The sequence below is a fragment of the Notothenia rossii genome (assembly GCF_949606895.1).
Source record: "Notothenia rossii genome assembly, chromosome: 10".
Classification (NCBI taxonomy): Eukaryota; Metazoa; Chordata; class Actinopteri; order Perciformes; family Nototheniidae; genus Notothenia; species Notothenia rossii.
The window spans coordinates 14,409,553-14,431,948 of NC_136908.1; the positions used below are offsets into that span (position 1 = coordinate 14,409,553).

At 40.6% G+C, this 22,396-nt stretch overlaps 2 protein-coding genes across 2 annotated transcripts; one reads left to right on the forward strand and one right to left on the reverse strand.

The window, feature by feature from the left end:
* The first annotated feature begins 87 nt into the window (after positions 1 to 87).
* aunip (aurora kinase A and ninein interacting protein) lies at positions 88 to 3,486 on the forward strand. Its single transcript, XM_079654709.1, has 4 exons — positions 88 to 316; positions 693 to 805; positions 943 to 1,099; positions 1,412 to 3,486. Exons 2-4 carry the CDS (start codon positions 713 to 715, stop codon positions 2,443 to 2,445), a joined length of 1,284 nt encoding a protein of 427 aa, XP_079510835.1. The 5' UTR covers positions 88 to 316; positions 693 to 712; the 3' UTR covers positions 2,446 to 3,486.
* On the reverse strand, positions 2,782 to 22,319 carry cap2 (cyclase associated actin cytoskeleton regulatory protein 2). Its single transcript, XM_079654708.1, has 13 exons — positions 22,094 to 22,319; positions 18,150 to 18,277; positions 17,945 to 18,045; positions 15,571 to 15,648; positions 10,850 to 10,993; positions 10,021 to 10,106; positions 9,414 to 9,519; positions 5,355 to 5,535; positions 4,752 to 4,915; positions 4,538 to 4,661; positions 4,374 to 4,456; positions 3,875 to 4,015; positions 2,782 to 3,675 (listed from the first exon to the last, which is right to left on the reverse strand). The coding sequence occupies exons 2-13, from the start codon at positions 18,265 to 18,267 to the stop codon at positions 3,592 to 3,594; spliced, it is 1,410 nt and encodes a 469-aa protein (XP_079510834.1). The 5' UTR covers positions 18,268 to 18,277; positions 22,094 to 22,319; the 3' UTR covers positions 2,782 to 3,591.
* Between the last annotated feature and the right edge of the window lie 77 nt (positions 22,320 to 22,396).

Consider the following 22,396-nt stretch of genomic DNA (forward strand, 5'->3'; position numbering starts at 1 on the left):
AGGTGTCCATTGTGCCTAAAAGAAAACCAAATATTTAATTAAAGATTAATAATGCCGAATTAAAATTAAACAGTTCGTATTTGTTATATTTACATCTATCCTTTTAAAGACTTTAGAGTAAAAAAAACTATTTTAAGATTCGTTTATATTTTATAATTTTTACCCAGTCGAAATCAGCGGCAGCACATCACCGAGGCGCGAGACTCAAACAAACGGAAGAGGACACATTTCTGAAGAAACGATAATAAAGTCTAAGCTACACAAGTTTAAAGAAGGACAAACGAAAGCTAGAAACATCCCAGAGCCATTTTATGAGGTCAGTTCAAATCTAATATGACCACTTGTGTTATAAGGAGAGCTAAAGTAAGGCATTTCTAAATACAAATCAACTAACGTTAGCTGTTGCGATGGTGGCTAACTGATAGTTAACACCGGTTTGTTCCTTAGTTAGAAATGTGTTAAAATTATGGTGTGATTAAATTAACAATAACAAATCGAACGGGATATTGCTCTTAAAGCAAACTGTATATTACTGTCGATGTAGTGCAAATAGTCATTCATTCATTTAATAATTTTGTAAATGTTACATGTTGTTTGACAAACTGTGGTATCAATGTTTTACATTTTTTATGCAAAGATTTCTAGATTACCTTATTGAACAACAGTATTTTGTTTTGTTGAATGTATTTCAGATCTTTATTCCCCTCTTGACATGAAGACCTCCAAACCATCTCTACAGACCTCCACCCAGGAGGAGTGTGGAGTTTGGCTGGACACTGTGCAGCTGAAAGGAAAAGCTAAGCAGGTGTGGAAACTAGCTTTTTAAATTCTGACTGAATAGCTATTTTGCTAGCTCTATAAATAAAGGTGTGAATCAAGACATTTAATAGTGAGTACCTTAGTAGGATCTTTACTTACCTTTTGTTACATCTTGTGTTTTAGAAACGAGCCCCTCGTCCCATTTCTAAGCTGCTGAATCCCTTCACTGAGGGCAGGGGATACAGTTTGTCGGTGGCACTCAACTTCACTCAGACCAAAATGGAGATGCCAAAGACAAAACAGAGCGCTTTATCCACCTTCTTCACAGCTCAGCGCAGAGGTATGTTGCAAGGTCCCTACTGCCATCAGGTTGTCAAGACATTTTCTTAGGATAGATATCATCTTATGTTAAATCAGGCCATTCAATTAATAACAAAGTTACAACAGATAAAACACAGACAATACAGGCAGACGAATACAGCGGTCGTAAAACACACATTAAATGGCACATTAACCAGTCAATATGCAAATAAAAGAAACTATTATAAATCATTAAAAACTGGCACAATTTAAAACAACTTCAATTATGAGATATAGCAAACACATCGACCAGTGTTAACATATTGTTTTTTTCTACACATTCTGTCTGAAGTTCTCAATAAGATGACAACTTCTGAAGTGCCAAACACAGATCATCTGCAGCCTTCTTCATCAGCCGCCTCATCCACGCATGCCCTCACTGCACCCACGCCTGTGTCATCGGGAACAAAACGAAGACGTGAGATGGATCTTGAAATATCTGACTTACACAACTCTGACCCTTGTGTGTATCATGAGTGGGAAAGTGAAAATGTGGCTGAGCCTGAAGCATCAGAGTGGCAGGAAGCAAGTCACACACATTCTCAAAACATGGACCGTGAATATGGAGATGAGCAGTTTGAGGAGATAAATCCACCACAGAGTAAGAGGAGGGCCACTGCAGCCTCCTCTTTCCCAGCTGACAGTCAACCTCCTCCTCAGGCGTGGAGTCAGGATCCGCTGCTCACATTTAGCCAATATTATAATGATGAATGTGACCAGATTAATGAGAAAAATACTACAGGGAAGAACTCTGAGCCAAGTTTCCCATACAGTTTACAAAGTGAAGATGCCTTTGGTATTCAGATCGATGTGGAAGGTAGAACCTCGACTCAAAAATCCTTGAAAAACACTCAGATAGATGATGAGAAGGAAAACAGCAGGGTTTGGTCTTCTTCTATGTCCCCCAAAAAGCACTCGGCTCTCTCTCATATTGAACCTCTTTCTTATCATAAATGGACAGAACCAAAAAGTACATCACCTCAAAAACATATTCCCGTGCAGCCGTGGAAAAGGGCTGATAAAGAGAAGAGCCCTGAGTCACAGTTCAAGTGGACAAAGCCAAGCACTCCTTTAAAACAACGAGCGCCACAGCAGTCCTGCAGGGAGGTGGACGAGGACAGCCTGGCCATGTTGTTCACTCAGGACTCTGAAGGCTTCAGGGTGATCGCACACAGAGGTCTGCAAACCAGGAGTCCACTCAAAGATCAGAGTAACACAAACTGTGGGACGGGGAGAACGAGCGCTTACACATCTCTGGTGGAGGAGGAGGACGACGAGATGCTCTTTACTCAAGACTCTCAGGGAAATATGGTGATCAAACACTGAAGGAAGCCTTCGACACACATGTTATTTGAGCTTATATCTTGATAATTGATCTCCACCTTTTGTGTCCTCAAGTACTGAAACAGTTTTAAAAAGCTAAATTATACTGTTTGCTTCCATAATGACCGCACTCACTTAAAAGCTACTTGAAAATGAAAATATTGAAACTTAATCTGTGACTGTCTTACTTCTCTTTATCTGTAAATATTGTGGATTTTTCTTGATGTTTTAGTCTTTATCTGTTTTTTCCATTTGGAGCTTCCTTGTCATTATTGTGATATTTCTCGTCTCTGATAGTGAAATATCTTGTTCTCTTTTGCAATAACACCAACAAGCAAGAACTGAGGGTTTTGGTTTTATTTGAAAAAGGATACACAATAACATCAAGTTGTTTCATGTAAATTAAACGTTTTGAAAAGCATTAGTGGTGTAAACTTCTCTTACATATGCTGGTGCCATGTGATACATTGCTACAAAGTGATAGAGAGTAGGAAGTGCTCAAGTGGATGTTTACTACTACTATCAATTTTAAGAGTTTACAAATGTGCAGTGCTTGTAACTTGATGTCTAAATATTCATAGAAGTTAGTAGTGAAGACTGATTATACTGCATATATATAGACTGCCAGTACAGTACTACATGACACACATTATGCGCATTAAGGACACACTTCATTTGATGGAAAATATACCACATTGTCCCAAACGTAACTCCAAGTGATGTTTGTGAACATTATGTAACAGTTTCCCTAGAATAATGTATCTGCTGTGATCTAAATTGTGCTTTAACTCTCAGATAGTGAATTTAAAAAAAGCACAGTGGTTATAATGTTGAAATATAATGGTTTGTTACATAAATGCCTTCATTGCTAGTGCGCAGACATGTAAGAAAAGGTAAACACACTGTTTGTGGGACTTAAGCCTGAGCTATTTATTGTGTGGGGATGTGTTTTGTAGTGAAGATTAATAAACCTTATCACTGGTTCAACTTGTCTTAATAGTTTCAAAGTGCTACAGAGATATGACATTACAAATTGAGAGACAACGAGCAGACCAAAAGTGAATCTGTTGCAATAATCCCTTTGTATTTTAAACGGAGAGATTATTTAAAAAAAGATAAAAACAATTGCTAAGGATAATGAAGCGTCCATCAGCCTGCCATCTCAGTGGGCTCCGTCACCAGCCTGGAGCCGTTCCACACCGTCTTGAACTGCTCCGGTACTGGAAACTCCCTCTGTGGTACAACAAAGAAAAAACATTTATTTAATTATATTTTCATAAATTATGAAACAAAAAAAATCAAACAAAGTCTAATGCATACTGAGAAGGTTTCTTATTCATTGCAATGTGCCTTTACATGAAAAGATCTGATTGGAAGAAGCTTCCCAGTTCACACAGATCCCTCCCTGTCCCTTTCTATCTCAGACACTCACGTAGTCGTCGTCTTGTGGTACCAGGATGTTCATCTCGGAGCTCTTGGCACTGACGATGTCGCAGTTCAGAGAGTCCTTGCTCAGGTAGACCTGGCAGCCCTCTGTCGTGTTGATGGAGATGGTGGGAACCTTTCCCAACACCTAAACAAAGACATCTCGAAATGACTGATGTGGCAAAATGTGCAGTGATATAAAAATAAAACTGATTGCAAAGTTTTGTAACAGAATACAATGAAAACAAGTGCCACCTGACACTGAATGAGAATATAGCGCAGCTGCTGCTTGCATACAAAGTGAAGCTAAATGGTAGCCATCACAGTTGATGAGCATTGCTGTAATGCTGCATTCATGTGGTGGAAAGATAATCGAAAATCACCTGAAATCAGGAGAACTGCTGCCAAACTCAAACATTTCGCCATCATATGTGAATACATCTGTTCAAGCAGATGCCCTAATGCCGGGATGTTGGATCTGAAAGCCAATATTTTGTGTTCCTCACCTGTATTTGAATTGACTTGGAGTTGATGATCTCCACAATCCCAACCACGTTCTCAAAAACTAAACCCAGCTTCTTGCAGTTGTCTGGAGAGAGATGATACGTGTAAAGTAAGTCATATTCAGAAATGATTCATTACATTTCCAGTCTATTTTCAGGCCACTCACCAATGATGATGGAGTTAATTTTGCCCTTAATCTGCAGGGTGGAGTTGTTGCAGCCGAAGACGTAGGCCACTTGTTTTAACTCCGTCTCCTCTATGACCAGGTCGTGTTTCTGTTCAAAGTTCTCCTACAACACAAGGAATTGGATTCAGTCAATAACATGTGACATACCATCACACAAAAAGGTTACTCTCTTAAAGAGAAACATTTGACGTACCACCCTCCATTTCTTCCCATCCAGCATCATCAGAGGGGGTCTTTTCTGGACGGTTGCCTTGGAGGAGTTCATGTTCCCCGGAGACTTTGTTTTGGTCGGTGCTGCTTGCGAACGCAGATTTGGGTTCTTGTGGGTCTTTTTTTCCTCTGATACATGCTTTAGACCTATAGATTTAAAAAAAATGTATTTGCACATGCAGGGATGTAAGAATGAATTTATATATGTGTGAACCACCTCAGACATTTTAAACAAACCAATTATAAAGAAAACATTATGTAAAATGTGTTATTCATGTGAAAAAAAATAAAAAAACGTTTTATTGTAACATAAAGTTAATGTAATTGTCCAGTTTTCAACTAAACAAACCACAACATAGAAGTCCTAACACAATAACAAAAAAATGCCAAATAGAAGATAGGAAAATAATAAAAAGATATAGGGGACGTAGACTAAAAGTAAATACAAAGACTATCACAAAAAAAGTGTATCATTGTTAATTGTCACACTAAATTCCTTTTAGTTTAATTGATTTAAGTCTGTTTAAAAAAGTCAAATTTGTATAATACTTAGTCCTTGCTTTACTATAACCTTTCTTCAACCCACCTTTAGTGATGTCCATGCCTTGGTTGAGCTGGGCGAACAGTGCTGAGTGTGGGGGGGGGCCAGTCTGAGGCTGGGAGTCATCAGTGAAGACCGGAGGTGGGCCGGGGGGAGGAGGGGGAGGTGGGGGAGGACAGGAGGGAGTGCTGGGGGGCTCAAAGATAGAAGGAGGAGCGATGGGGCCCTGGAGGGTAGAGAAAAACAGGCTTTAAATGAAAGTAAACGCAGTGGTGACAGGTGGTTTATGAATGAAAGCTGCAGGGACATTTCTCTCCAGCAGAGGGAGTGTTGCACTGGAAATATATTGAAGCTTCCTGTCTTTTTGACCACATGGTGTATGAGATTGTTTCCTGACTACATGGTATATGACACTTTTTACCAGTCCTAAGACCTTTATCTTCCTTTAGCTGCTTTTACTTTCTATATCTGTCTGTACTATGTGTTTATATGTTGTACCAGCTTGTTCCCAGCTCTTTGTTATATCTATATGATGTTTACACAGGGGGGAATATTCAAACCAACAACTAACTATATCATCAATTCAACAAATGGGAATATTCTAAATATCTTGTGCATTTCCCATACAGATTTACTAAAACAATTATTATGAGGGTAGCAAAAATCCAGGTGCTGGAGGAAAGAAAGGCCATCCTTTTGAGTGATGTTGTGTGTGAGCATGCCTGACGAAAGACTGTTAGATTGAGAAATTCTACAATAAAACTTGTCTAGATCTTTTGATACAGTGCGCAGGTTTTTGTGTAGTTCTCTCAAAAATTAAAATCAACCTGACCTACTTTGCCTATCCGTAAACTTTGGCATCTCCGCTAGAATTTAAAATGAAGTTCAGTGGCTTTGAAAATTGTTGCTGACTGACTAAGTGGTAAATGTAATCAGTGCTATCCAGTCCACATCAACGTGTCTAAAAAGAAGGGCTTTAACTCTTGAGATGTACAGTAGAAGTTCCCAGCTTTCTATCGACTACAGTGAAGAGAAGCAGACACACACACACACACACACACACACACACACACACACACACACACACACACACACACACACACACACACACACACACACACACACACACACACACACACACACACACACACACACACACACACACACACACACACACACACACACACACACACACACACACACACATTTGCACACATTTGCACACACAGACTGAAGACCTTGCACAGCTGCCAGAGACAGACACACACACCTATCACAGCGGTTCAACTGTCACATTACGCGCTTCTGAGTGCAGCTGAGACTATTTGACCTTTGACCCGAGGCACATGTGTCGTGAATATCACTGCTGAACAATGCTGACCTGTTACACTAAACAGCTCAGCGCATACCACTGGATTAGGACCAGCAACGAGCGTGAGTGTGTGTGTGTGTGTGTGTGTGTGTGTGTGTGTGTGTGTGTGTGTGTGTGTGTGTGTGTGTGTGTGTGTGTGTGTGTGTGTGTGTGTGTGTGTGTGTGTGTGTGTTTGTACATGGTTGTAAAACAGTCTGACTACCTCTGTGTTCATGCCAGCTTGTGTGTGTGCTTGTGTGTACGGGTACACAAACAAGTTCTTCTGAAGCAGAGGGAAACCTAACTTTTGTTAAAAGGTATTTCCGCCCCCTTTTTTTATATTTTGAGGGGCGTTTAATCATAATTAATCAACAGAAAAGCACAATGAAGACTTCATCTCTGGTTTTTACTGTTTTTCGACATTTTATAGGCCTTAACAATTCCAAATAAAAATAGAAACCAAATGATTTTGCGCAGACCTACTTTAGAATGGGTTGATTTTCTTTTTGTACTTTACTGCTCAGAGGCTGCCACAAATTGCTTACAGAGCACCGAGAGGACAATTTGAACAAATATTTAACAACGTGGTGACACAAATCAGAGGAGATTAGATACGTCATTGTTGCTCCGCAGCAATGTTGGTGGTAATTGTTTGCATGGCAGATACAGTGCAAAATACTTTGTTAAAACGTGGCATTCAATAGAGATTAACTAATGGGACAGTGTGTGTGTGTGTGTGTGTGTGTGTGTGTGTGTGTGTGTGTGTGTGTGTGTGTGTGTGTGTGTGTGTGTGTGTGTGTGTGTGTGTGTGTGTGTGTGTGTGTGTGTGTGTGGCTCTGGACAAAAGTTAAACAAGTACAAACCACAGACTGTCATGGCGAATACAATCGCTGCTTTAATTCTGTCTGTGTGTAAAGCCACCTCCATATGTTGGCCTGTGCATGTGAGAGTATAAGCGTGTCACTAGACCCTGCCGGCCTGCAGATGACGGCTGTGTTAAAGCGGGACCAGCCCAGCGGTTTAGGTTACAGCTGGCTGTGTGACTCTTTGTCGGGGTTCTTCTGTGAAGAAAACATCCATTCAAGTAAACCCTGAGGACCACCTGTTAGTACCCCACACTCCCATCCTTGTAGGCACACACACTCCGTCCCTCACACACACTTCAGCTCTGTCGTCTGACAGTAGCAGGGACAACAGCTGACACACACACAGCCACTGGAGGCTCTCAAGTTTCTGCTTGTAGAAAACACACACAGCTGTTGGGCATTAGCTTCACATCAGGCTTTAACCAAATCATTTAAAACGTTTAACATTTGGGGTCCTTTGCTTGCTCGTAAGCCCTGAACCTTATTTTTCCTTCATGAATGATCTATATCTTGAAATTCATATTAGAAATGAAGTTTAACATCGTCTTATCAGATGTCACAGCCTCACACATCTACAGTCTCCCTCCATGCCCACCCTCTCACCCAGTTGCCCACTTTTAGCATTTTTCAGAAAAATTAGCAATGGATGGACCTAGTTTCAGACCTGGAAGTGAAATTAAACTCTTATCTTGCCATAAAGAATGGAGACAGGAGGAAAACTGCTAAAATATTCCTCCTAGCATTTGGGGAAGTCAGTGGTCCAGGTCAAGAAAAAGTCCAACACATATTCCCTCGTCAAACCTTTAGTTTTTTTATCTCAAATCTTAGTCTCGCTGTATATGTTGGTATAGGTTTTTGATAGTAGCTACGCTGGCAGTTTCCCCCTGTTTCTAATGTTTTGCTATGCTAACCAGGTTAAAGCTTGATAAGTACCTACGGATATGAGTTTGGTATTTATCTACAAATTTCACTCTCAGCAAGAGCGCAATCAAATAAAAGTCAATACACATATTTCCTAAAAAGACAAAAAATGGTTTTCCTTGAATTAATAAAGATGAGTCTGGTTTACAATAAATAAAAAGGGTCAAGTGTGGGTAAAAGTATTTGGTTTCAAGCCATAATAATCTCTGGGATCTTGTGAGTGAAGAGGAGTCCCACAGGAGACATCCATAAACAGAAATGTGTGGGAGTGACGGAGGTTTTGGGAGATCCACGGCGAACCCTCGGGTGCAGCTTCTGGAGAGGAGCTCATTCATTCATGCTCTCTGCAGCGGTTTATGTAACCGGCTGCTCCATAACTAAAAATGGAAGTGTACTGCAAAAGCAGGAGTTAATTTGAGCTCCGATGTAAAAATATCTCAGCCTGCGAATGGAAACTAGAGTTAAAGACAGCTAAGATAATAAACAAGTTGTTACAGCAGTAATTTATTATTTGCAGGCATGCGTATGCAAAACTGGGAAAAAAGGGTCTGGAAGCACTCATTGAGAAATGTTGGGGCTGGCCTCACCCCGCTGCACCATGACTCGTGCTAGGTTGCGCATCAAAATGTGTATCTTTAAAGAACGAGTCTTGCGCCATGGTTTTGAAATTGTAAAACTAATCTTGCAAAATACCAATATGTAGCTTTACATGGCTTCTCCTCTGACACCCCCTTGTTTTAACCAAGAGTTACTCAAATGATATGGAAAGGCCCACCAAGCAAATTGACAGGAAATGTTCCCAAATGTGATAAATGAAGCTCTGACAATCTAGCACCCTGTTTCTGATACTTTCCTTAAAATACAGCAGCTGGTTCTGTGACTTTCAGCATATAAAAAACCCATACATTGGTAAATCGTTTGATTTTTATCAGAGGGGCTCTTAACTTTGAGAGAAGAAGTACTCACGCTCATGCACCACTCCAGTCCTGTAATGTGGTACTCTTTGATGAAGGACTGCATCTCGGTCCAGATTCCAAGGTAGGAACGCACCCAGTCTACATGACGTTGGTCGCTGGGGGAAAAGGGGAGTTTGGTTAGACAAAGATATGATGGTCAGATGAAAACAGAGAGGAGAATGAGGTAAGCAGTGACGAAAAAAGGTGCAAAAGAAAAGGAAAGTAAGGGTTGGTTAGAGCAGAACATCATGAACATCTAAAGTGAAGCATTTTACAGATTAAGAGAAGCAGGCTATTGTAGTCATAGAAATCTAACCTAATGCATTTTAGAAATAGAAGGTCATTTCTATTTAGAAAACCTTGCACAAGCGTTTTTACTTCCATTTATCATCACATCTAGACTTGAATTTGTAAGATCAGAAGTACAATTTGTGCTATTAGGCAATGTACTGCAAGTTATCCAAATCACTCAAAAATTCATTTTCAAAAAAAATTCATGGCGCAAAATTCCAAGTATCACAAGGTCAAGATTGTCATTGTCTTAAATTAGGTTAAACATGGTATAATCAATGTTTTTGACAGGAAATGTATTGTGCTGTGAAAAACGAGTTACTTACGTTTCCTTGTAGTCCTTCAGCACTCTGTTGGTGTAGAAGATGGCAGAATCATTCAGCTCCTTCACATATGGACCCGGCTTCTGACACTGAGAGATATTCATGCTCATTAGGAAACATTCATCTCAATGTTAGTATGGCAGAAACACTGTCAGACGTATCTGTCTTTCAGCAGATTTGTCATAATGACATACAGTAGAGAGATGTTGGATATGACCTGAGTGGTAAAGGTCCGTCCTGACAGAAACACTGAGCAGCTCTAGAGGCTTTTCTTTGAGAACTCAAGTGGAACATCTTTGATCTTAATCTAAATGATTTTCATCCTTAAACTCAAAGGACAGAGACTGATGAAAGGCAGATAGTGGGACACATGCTGTAAAACACAGTGGGCTGTGTTTATTTATACTTATCTGTCTGCGACATTGTTATAGTTTTAGAAGGGGATAACAAACATTCACATTTATTTACATATTAGGTAAGAGAACTTAGATTGTTTTACTTAGAGTTTAACTTTTTCTGACTTTGTATGGTTTTACATGTGCGTGCCAATGTTCAAATACCATTTGTGTATCTTAGATGTTCAAAAAGTAAAACCTACTCATTTATATTGAAAGAAAGATGGATATTTTCCATGCCTACATGTTATTGAAGGTTAAAGTTGCCTTGAAGGAGTTTATTTTATTCTTTTGTATACACACACGTGTTTTTGTGCTTTTTAATGTTATTTTAGGCTGACACGCATCTTCTTACGTGTGTTGTCCTGTATACATTTGTGTGTTTTTATGCCATGTAATTAGTGTGTTTTAAACTGTGTAATGCTCATCTTCCTCACCACAGCCACCCAGCCCAGAGCGGGGATGCTCTCGCTGACGGCCGACAGGTGGTTGAAAAGGTTGCTGCCGCGGTTTCGCTCACGGAAGCTCTGGATCTCATGGATGTGATCCGAAATCGGCTTCAGCAGGTCTTTCAGCTCCATCTGCAGATGAAGAAGATGTGGGCAGAATATTTAAACTTGTAAACAGCATGTTACACTCAAATTAAATCACAAAGAAAACTTGTAAAAGCTACCAAAGATTATAACTTCTTAAGCAAAACATGATAGCTACTTTCGTCTGCAACATGTTTCAGATTCTTTTCATTTCCAAACACCAGCATTGTTTCCCGGCCTCCTCATACCTAGCCTTCTCTTGATGCCAGCCACTAATTCCTAAACTATACTAGAGGACAGCAACCCATTTTATTAGCCAGAGTTTTTTTTCCATTGGATTTTCCAGATCTCAGCTACATAACGTCTCCCAGCACTCGGCTCCCCTCCCCATCGCTCTGTTCCTATAAAACATTCCTGGGTTCATGGGGAGATCCCTCTGTCCTTGTAAGGCATACCGCTCCTGCAGTGTTTACAGTTTACCTTTCACACACACACATGGGTCCGGGAACACAGTGTTTCATTGTGGGAATTACTGCTCTGATCTGCAGGGAAAATAGCTATGTGAAATATTTAATGAGCTGTGACCAAAGCTGTTTATCCAGATGAGAAGTTGCAGAAAACTTATTTATTGGAGTAGCGGATTGATTGCATTCATTAAGATTGGCCAGTGTATTTGCTTTCATAATATCTGTCTATAAGATGTAGGGTAAGGTATAACTAGCCGTAACGTGTATGTAGCGATTCCACAGTTAATTGATGTGTGTAAGTGACTGTCAAGAAGCAGGTTTAATTTGTAGTGTACATAGATGTAGATGTCAGGTGATGCTGTATAAGAAAAAAAAGCTCCTAGGCTGCGTGTAGAGGAGAAATAGAAATAGTCCTCCTTTTTTCAACCTAATTCTTCCCTCGATGAGATGCACATGATCTCCATAAGCTGAGATGGACGCTCCTTTATTCTCACTAAATCCAGCTGATACTGGTGTGAGAGCAGCTTTGAAGCAAAAGCAGATAGCTTACAGATGTACTAGGGGTTGCTATGTAAGGATGATTTGAGGTAACATGAATTTGAGTCTAAATCAGGAACAGGAAATGTCCTCTACCTCTGCAACCAACAATTACTCTGATCATAGATTATTTTTTCATTTATGGCATGTTTAAACTAATTAATTGATGACCAAATAGCGACAAATCAACTAATCTTTTTAGCTCCACAATTAATGTGAAAACACAAACAACTGACTCTCAGAGCCGTCTGTCCTTCTCTAACTTCCACAACAACAACGTCATCATGTGTTGTGAGGTAGAGTGTGGACTTCCCCTCACTCATGCTGCAGTGAGAAGCGAGACAAATATATTCGTTATATTCCCGAGTGACTTGTTAACTGAAAATGTTTTGGCAAATGTACATGCTGGCATCAAGTTAGTACAGATTTGACCATTTTCCATGTAAAACCCTTCAGCTATTACTAGCTCAGGATAATGTTGATGATTTGTATACATCTTCTAGCACAGCTGTTGTGGGAACAAACACTAATGCATTCTTAAACACAGAGAAATATATATTACTTTTACAAACATATCTCAGAAGCTACATCTGCTGGTTGTAATAGCTACATTATGGAAAGAGCCAGTCTAGCTGTTTCCTGCTGTTGCAGTCTTTATGCTAAGCTACTGCAATAGGGTGAAAGCTGTAGCGTATTCTTCAAGAATTCAAGGTAACACTGGGCGAATGGTTCATATGCTAATGGTCATTTTGAGAGTTAGGTATTCCTTTTAAGTCACTGCATTAGGAAATGTTAATGACGTACAGTTGAACTAAAAAGGAAATCATCTCTGAACAAAGATGACACAATTGGGGCAGAGACATAGACAAACAGGAAGAGAATGAGCAGACAAAAGGATCAGAAACATTGGATCACATTCTTTGATAAGCACTGTGTTACAATGGAACAGCGTATCTTGGCTTCCTAAGCAGTGGATCAAAGGCGGAGAAGCGACAACGGGAAACCAACTGTAACTGGGAAAGTCTGCAAGTCTGAACTGCAAGACACACACGCATGAAGTTAACAGGCCAACTTGAGGTCACATGGGAGAGAGGCTTACTTTCTTTCACTCTAACTCTCTCACACACACAGACACACACTGACAACAGGCTCAAATATAGAACATGCCCATAAAAAGTCAGAGAGCACAACAGGGGCTGCGCTGCAGAGAAAGGCCAGAAGTTTGTAATCTGTCTGTGTGTGTGTGTGTGTGTGTGTGTGTGTGTGTGTGTGTGTGTGTGTGTGTGTGTGTGTGTGTGTGTGTGTGTGTGTGTGTGTGTGTGTGTGTGTGTGTGTGTGTGTGTGTGTGTGTGTGTGTGTGTGTGTGTGTGTGTGTGTGTGTGTGTGTGCATGTGTGGGGAGAGGAGAGGCTGCACTGTTCAGAGTCACACACACTTTTCCTTCTCTGACTGATCTGTGTCGAGGAACTCAGATATAGACATGAATGTGTGAGTGATGTGTGTGTTTGTTTGTGAATGTTTTTCAGGAAATTGTTTGTAGTGGTGGTCGTTGGTGCAAATATTCAGTGCCTGTGTGTGTGTGTGTGTGTGTGTGTGTGTGTGTGTGTGTGTGTGTGTGTGTGTGTGTGTGTGTGTGTGTGTGTGTGTGTGTGTGTGTGTGTGTGTGTGTGTGTGTGTGTGTGTGTGTGTGTGTGTGTGTGTGTGTGTGTGTGTGTGCATGCGTGTGTGCGCTCTGAAGGGTTTATTGTGGGTCATGTTGACTGTAAGTAAAGAACTGATGTCCCAACCATGTCGAGCTGCAGCAGCCCCGACTCAACAATGACTTTTCTCACATATCATTCTTTTATTTGGCTTTTTAGCAAACAGAAACATGACTCTGGGTTGCATCAGTAATCTGAGCTAAACTGGTATCTACCACTGTATTGGTGAGTATAATTGGTGAAGATAAAACATGGGTTTGTTCGCATAAAGCAGCTACAGCGCCCATATGTCTATATTAGCTAATACTTTAAGAATCTTGTAACTAGCAGGTGAGACAATCCCTCATGATATTTTGAGAACTTTAGCCTGTATCTAGCAAAAACTTATTGGAGTGCAGTCAGCCAAAAATAATTTAGTGATGATAACTTTTTGTTATGACAGCAGCTAAAGGGACTACATTCAGGCCCTGTCTACATTACTTTATGAAAACATGTATTTTTCCACTCTGTCCACACAATCTTTGTTTTAAATTTAAATATATATATCTCTAAAAAGTTTCGTAATCTCTGCACATGTGAACACATCTGTGTAAATGCAGCCAGGCGTGTGGTGCAGTGGGTTGTCCGTTGGTGTTCAAACCCCACTGCAGTCAGCATGTCGTTGTGTCCCTGGGCAAGACACTTCAACCCAAATTCCTCCTGTGTGGAATTTGCCCACAGTATTGAGAATGTAAGTCACTTTGGATAAAAGCGTCTAACATGTAATGTAATGTAATGCACACCGGGTACACAGTACATGTGTTTGGCGATCACGTGAGTATAGAGGTGTTCTGGCTTTTCGTCATACGGCAGTGGGCAGGGTTACATCTAAAGTAGGTTGGGGAGAAAGCCATAGACGCTGACCTGACAGATAGAGAGTAATCACTTCCTGGTGGGCACACACACACACACAAGGCCAATGGGATGATATCATATCAGCTCTCTCACACACACGCACAAAGGAGGCCAATGGGATCATATCTCTCCACACACACACACACACACACACACACACACACACACACACACACACACACACACACACACACACACACACACACACACACACACACACACACACACACACACACACACACACACACACACACACACACACACACACACACACACACACACACACACACACACACACACACACACACACACACACACACACACACACACACACACACACACACACACACACACACACCTCTCTCTCTCTCCCACCCCCCTTTCTCTATACGTGAACATGCTGGGAATGTGTTGTATTAGCGTTTTCTTAGTCAAAGAGCCGTGTAATCCCTCTGTGAACGGCTCGGCCCGCTGGGGAACACAGGAGGGAGGACACACACTGACACACAGAGCTGAGATAATGATCACTTTTGAAACATTTGATGCCGTTTGAAACAGAATGACATGAGAGTTGCATCCCCCGCTGCAGTTAGCTTAGCAACACCAACCACAGCAGCCAATCCTAATGATAAGATCTAGTCACATGACAAAATCAACAAATACCAACAGCAATAATGGCAGTGGGAAAATCATGATAATGTTACTCTAACTGTTGTCAAGGTCTTGGTAGATAACACACATGATTTATGTTGCAAATAAAACACCAATAAATAACTTTTTAACTATTGTTTGCCATCCAGTAAAAGTGGTCTGGTTTTACCTAACAGTAAACTCCCCTCAAACAATAGACTCTAATTTTACAGTCTTACACAGGACTCAGAGTTAAGGGTAAAGTGTCAAAAAATATCTGGCACAAAGGCATATTTTCTAGAGTTAAGGTTTCTAAATCAATCCTTTTATTTATGATGCATTATGTAATCAAAGGTCTAGTCAATCATTCTATTATAATCACCATCAGTACGTCGTACCTGTGCAGGTTGCTGGTGAGTGGCCACCATCTTGAGGAAAGTTCTCTGGGTCTGCAGTGCGGTGTTCACCATGTCCGCCTGTCAATCATCAAGAAAAAAGTTTAAATAGGTTTGGAATATAATATGTGTAACAAGCAGCATGTGTAGTGAAAAAAAACAAAAAGGCAGCAAAGATACTTGTTTAGGTTCACTAAAAGATCAATGTTTGGTTAAACAAGTGTTTTACGATATTTAAGGGAAGTTTCACAAGCCGTAGTTTGAATCAGTGAAAATATTTACGTTGGTTTATTTTCTATTTACCGGTAGTATAGTTTCATGGTGCACACACATACTTGCCCTTAACATGTTTCCACTTTGACTCTGATCCATTGAGTGCATGAATCCCTTATACAATATTACCTTGCTCCTTAGATTGCTTTATTAATGTCACTATTTTTGGTGACTTTAGATTGGCCCAGATGTCAAGCAACAGTCCTCTTTAACCCACCTTTCGTTTACCTGTGAGCTTCTCAACCGTTGCCCCCACAGGAAGCGCCTAATCCCTGCGTTTTTAGTTCACTTCCTGCAATTGGGTCAGTTTATGTTCTCACTGCAATTGAACCACATGAGGGTTTGCTTGCTTTGACACCCCTCTCACAATCAGTCTCAGCTGATTGTTTTGGCCCAAACTAGATATTCACAACGGACAAACTAAAGAAAGGTTTGATGAAAACTGACTTATATTGGCTTTTGAAAGTGGCTTAATTCATGGAACTAAAACAAAACAAGTCAACCTTTCACATGGGACACGAACACCAGTCTCCTGGCTGCAGTGTTTGTGTAACTCCTTAACCCCCCCTACGTGCCTATGTAAGCAAACTTCTATGGACTTTAATTTAAAATGAATTTGTTAACATAAAAAAATAAACCTAAGAGAAAATACATTTCCCTCAAATTGTGATTGACAGTTTGTGTTTGCATGATGGTGTATTCTGAACATAGAGAATATTACAGTGCATGACATTCTTTCAATCTCTTTCGTTTATGCTTTCATCGTGTTCTCCCAAGCTTATTGAAATCCAGGGCTGTGAATCTGTCTGTCTTACACATACAAAAGAAAAAAGACACACACACACACACACACACACACACACACACACACACACACACACACACACACACACACACACACACACACACACACACACACACACACACACACACACACACACACACACACACACACACACACACACACACACACACACACACACACACACACACACACACACACACACACACACACACACACACACACACACACACACACACACACACACACACACACACACACACACACACACACACACAGAGAGAGAGTTCGTCTCAGCCAGCTGGGTCCTGTGTGTGTCTGAGACCTGCAGTCGCGGGCCAAGGGAACCACCGGGGAGGCTTTGTCCATAAAAGGAGCTCTGCAAACTTAGAGAAACCACCTCTGGCTCTCGCTCACACACTGGCCCTCTTTCTCACCCCGTCCAGTGATGGAACGCAGAGATACAGACTTTCTTTCAAGGAACAGAGGAAGATAAACCAACATTTTCTTCTGGGATTTCTGTCTGCCCGCCTTTAGTCTTCACTCCCTGTTGTTCTGGATTTATTCAGCTATTATTGCCAACTGGCTGACCACAAAACACAGAGCCCTCTGATGGGAGTACAGGTCATTACCAAAAAGGAAACAGTGCTCCACTAGCGGTTTGATAAATGAAAGTAAGGTCGTAGTTCAATCATACTCCCACCCTTGGCTTTGTGGACATGAAACCTTGGGCGATGGACCTCCCAAACTCAAACATCACCGTCCTTCAGCCTTCAGTGCAGCACTTCTTTAAGTGAGATCAAAAGCAGAACAATCCATGTTTGTTTAGAAATGTGCATCCGATCAAATGATGGTTTGGCACAGACAGACTGCAATAGTGGCTGCACATTATCCATCTGTGCTCCCACTGAGAAAACATTTCAAACTGAGAATTTTAGAAAATGGGGGCCACATCTGGAATTACATCTGGAGTTAAATTGGTAGTCCAACAATTAGTATTTCTCTTTTTAGTATTGTTGATGGACTATGAAGGGACAGCTTCTAGAAGTATTTAATCCTGAACTTTGTATGTAAAGTTGGTAGAGAGGGACTTAATAATATAGGGAATAAATCATGTTGCATTTGTAGTGCCTGCCATCTTTATCTCAGGCTGTAGCCAGCTTGTTTGTTTTTCGTTAATAATTGAAAGTCACTCGTCATGGCTCAATCAACTCCTATCTTCTCTCATCTGGATTTCGATCGCTGAACAATATAAGGACGCCGTTTAGAGAGACTTTGGTGCATAAATCAAACACAACTTACATGTTTCTCCACCACGCTTCCTATGGCTCTGCTGTAGTTCATGTACTCTGACACTGGACCTCTCAGCAGGACATCAAAGGCATCCATACACCGAGACAGACCTGCAGACACAAGAGGGAGATGTTAAAGCTCTCATGTCCATCTTTCACTTCAATCTTTAACCTGTTGATACAAAAGAAGTTGAGTATCATTGAAGCAGACTTGCCTCCATCGATGCCATTGGTACAGTCCCCATTAGCCATGCCGTTGGACACCTGCATGGTGATGGACATTTTCTCCAGGCGAGTCACAGCTCGCTCCAGCCGCTCCACTAATCCTTCCATGGTGACAAACCTGGCAACAAAGGAACAGTTTCTTGAGATGTACTGTGAGCTCACTAGTATCATGTTTTCATTTTGTGATACATGAAATTGTGTTTTTCCATCTTCCACATCACTATGGAGGGAATAATCACTATTCAACTTCCCCATGCTGCTGCTCCTTAAAGAGCTGTGTCATTACAGAGTGTAACTTAGTTGATGCATTGGGCTTAATATGAACACTGTCTCTGTTTGAGCTGCCTGGTCCTCTGATCATAAATTGGATCAAGCAGGGAAAGAAAGCAACTGGAGTCAGACTGAGAGGAGGGATAGTGAGTACAGTGGAGAAAATTAAGGAAATCAGTGACAACACCTGACAATAGAAACAATAGAAATCCATGTTTTCTGTTTGGGTCCAAAATAATCACATACAATAAATAAATGTATACGCACAAAAAATACACTTTATACATAATTGGGAAATTGTTACTAAACCTATAAATCACATAACTTGCGCTTTTTCAGCATAATAATGTTCAATAGAGGAATTGGAATGGATATCTTATTTTTTTATTTAATATTGAGCAACATCTATGTCCCAGGATGGCATCAGTGACCTTGTAAAATCCCCAAATAATATTTCCACATGTTTATATATGCCTCATCGTGAGGCAATGCAGCGGTCAGTCAACAGATTGGAATTCAACCCAGCATCTCGCAGCATGTTTAGACAAACTGCTGGTTAACACGCTCGTCCTAAACTGACACCTGCTACCTCCAGGACCCACACACAATCCTATTGTGAGAGTTATAATCTGTTTATTTGCTTTACATATGATCTATAAAAAAACACCAGGAGGCTCTGAGTTGCATTAATATGTCAGCTATGACTGGATTGTTTTCCCTGTCTGTAATCTTTGTGAATTATGTCTTGTAATTATGTGCTAGGAGCGGCTACAATGTCCTGATGGGCGTCATCGAGCCGTCTCTCTGGAGAGTCAGATGCCTGTCGCAGGAATCAGCTGCTATTTCTGCTCTCTGGGTCACAACAGCTCTAAAACCTGGAGAGCTATGTCCCAATCTGCTCCATGAGTTTGTTTTTTGTTTTTTTATTAGAAAGGTTTAACCCTCCGGTATCACTCTGGACATTATTGTCCCGAATGACTAATTAGGGTAGTCAATTTGAATGATACCAGAGGGTTAAGTTAATTAAATGCATTATGTTCATATTTTTGGAAACAATTTCTCTTAAGCCTTCTGTACAATTATATAGTTAGTCTTGTAGTGAACAATGTTTTCTGGTAACACTAAACCAAAATATGTATCTGCCATTATAATATTGTAGATCAGGTCAAGTGTTTATGTGCAACATTTCAAGTAAACTGTGTTTTGAATAGCAGAAAAATAAAATAAATGCTACAATACAAACGTTTATCCTGACGATTTGTTAATATTTACATCCAATGAGTAATGTCAATGACAAAGTGAGAAACCTGTGACTCTTCAACAATGACTGAAACCCTATACAATAAAGTGTGTCTTATTAGAAAGTTGTACTCTGTGGCACTAAAGTTAAATGTGTATTCTTTAAAATGTTGGAAACTGTATTTCTTTAGGACAAATGGCCGTTGATCATCAGAAGAGGGATCTGCTATAACAATTAATAATTTGTCATTATTCAAGCAAACGGCCGTGTTTTCTTTTTAAAGACGCCCGACTCTGAGTAATTGGGATAGGCAGTTTTCTTGTTCTGATGTTGTATAGATAATTAAAAATGAAACCTAGAGACCATCCAACTCCCGTACTACCAGCTCAGACTTCACACATCTCTGAATTCTTCCATCATTTTGAACTAAACACCTATAACGTTTTTGTGACTGCATCCTCCATGGATGTGACATTATTGCAGTGACAGAAATCATACACACACAATGCTGGCTGGTAATAATGACCTATTGCAGTCACATTATTGCAGCTTTTAATTTAATGCATTTAATAGAGGACAACTACTCTATTTGCTCAAGTACAAAACACTCCACTTAATCACTGTCACACTCAATAATAATAAAGAGACTAAGAACCATGAGACAAAAACAGCCGGCGTCTGCACTGATTGCATTCATTGTCAGCCAGCCAAATTCTCCATGGCAATGCAAAGCCATGGCCAATAATGCTCTTTTAACTTTTCATAAACTCTTAATACATTCAGCCCATCAAGGAAACTGAAGGGGAACAGCAAGACACTCAGAAAATGTATGGGACAAAGACTGGCAAACCCAAGACAACCTCAACATGTTACAGTCAATGGAGTTCATCTATCAGTAATTTGCAGCTGTTATATTAAGTGGACTTTAGCAGATTTTAGCCCCAGTGAATGAAAACATTATTCCCTCTGTTCCTGCAGACAGGTGGGCAGCAGCGTTTGTCACAAAAAGTCCCCAATCGACAGCTGAGAAAGCACAAATGTTCCTGCAGTGGAAAGATATTAATGACTTTACCCTGAACCGCGTGTCTCCTGAACCCTCTGGCCTGGTATCTGATCTTTGGGGCTATATCGGGCCTCAGTCTGCCGCTATAGTAGGACTCTCTGACTGTAGGGTATTCTGATGCAGGTCTCGAAAGTACTGTAGTGTATAAATTCCTTTGAGTAAACACGGAAATATCTGTTAAAACTGTTTATCTGTAGTGTGTGTGCTACAGGCAGAGTCAAAGATATTTTTCAATGGGTCATTTTGGGCGATTTCTTTCCCCCAATGTGTGAAATTTAGAAGACTTTACATACATGACCACACATTTCCTTGCTCCCTTGATTGTGTTTTATGCAGAAAATGTAGGGGCAATTTTACTACTGGCAATGGCTTCAGGTGCTACAGTTGTTTATACAGCTACTAAACAGGAAGCTGTGACGTCATCGGTATGTTAGTCAAAGTCTTCGTATTTGTATTAACTTTCAAAAACACTTATATGGTTTCTTGTTTTATGTTGATATTTTTTTTACATAGCTGAAAGTGGACATCTTCCTTTAATTCAACTGACAAAAACGATGTTTAAATGATTACACAACTAGTAAATAGGCGATATTATCTGCCAAATATATTGTGACGGGAAAAAAAACTATGATATCAATAAAATGTGGGCCTAATGGTGAAGAGTCAATGTCACTTAAAGAACCATTTAAAGCTGTTGTGGACATTTTTATCATTTGATATGACCGTAATCAGCAGAAAGGATAAATGGGATTTCCTTTTTTTCAGAACACAGTACTTCCGGTCAATGGTTACTCAAAAATTGTTTCTCAAAAGGTGAGTTTAGCCAAAGTGTATCTCAACATCTAAGCCAACATAGACATGTGATACTATCATCAAAAGCTAGATGAACTTCGAGCTAAGATTGTTTGTCAAAAAAATACTTTGAAATTCGGAAAATGTACAGCCTAATGCATAATAGCCTATAACATAAACAAGCAGCTTGAATCTCTATTGTCTAATTACAGGTGGTGTTCACGCGGCACTCACAGGTCAACGATGACGCGTCATAATAAAACATGACATGGCACACTGCTGGCATGCTGACAGCACTTTCACCGCCCCTCAAATCTGAGGCATCACACCTCAACATCACCGTTTCTCCAGAAGAAACGACATGAAATCAAACAAAATCACCCTTAACATGACATCACTCAGTGTTCTTATAGCCTACTGTAAGAAACCATGGTGCGCGGAGGGAGCAGGTGAAGATGACTTTGTTTGGACATGTCTGCTACTCTGCGACACCCCAATATCCATCCGCCCCACCCAGAAAATGTACCAAACACAGTAACAAACAAACTCGTCATAAGAAAACAACTTACCTCCCTTCTCTGGTTCGCTTTTTGCAGATGTTTTCTTTGGACTCTCAATATCCCGGGAAGAGTTCGTGTCTGTGTGCTGCGGTCCCCTCCTGCCTCCCAGCCCCGTCACTCAGCTGTCTCTTCCGGGAAGTCCTAAATAAGCCACACGGTGAACCTGAGAGAGGGACCGTGACTCAGTGCCGCAGTGTCTCCTCTCTCCGCGGCTCACGAGCTTCTACCTCGCAGGCAACATGGCAGCCTCAGACACAGTCGCTAAAAATAGTTATTGACGCTGTGGCGAAGTCTGCATGAGGGGAATGGACC

Bases quoted from the DNA above. Each gene is read 5' to 3' on its own strand.
- aunip (XM_079654709.1), top strand. From the start codon at position 713: ATGAAGACCTCCAAACCATCTCTACAGACCTCCACCCAGGAGGAGTGT. The intron at 806-942 runs GTGTGGAAACTA...CTTGTGTTTTAG, and splicing joins TGAAAGGAAAAGCTAAGCAG to AAACGAGCCCCTCGTCCCAT. The intron at 1,100-1,411 runs GTATGTTGCAAG...TTCTGTCTGAAG, and splicing joins CTTCACAGCTCAGCGCAGAG to TTCTCAATAAGATGACAACT.
- cap2 (XM_079654708.1), bottom strand. From the start codon at position 18,267: ATGGAAGGATTAGTGGAGCGGCTGGAGCGAGCTGTGACTCGCCTGGAG. The intron at 18,046-18,149 runs GCAAGTCTGCTT...TTGTGTCTGCAG, and splicing joins TACCAATGGCATCGATGGAG to GTCTGTCTCGGTGTATGGAT. The intron at 15,649-17,944 runs GTAAGTTGTGTT...GATGATTGACAG, and splicing joins GAAGCGTGGTGGAGAAACAT to GCGGACATGGTGAACACCGC.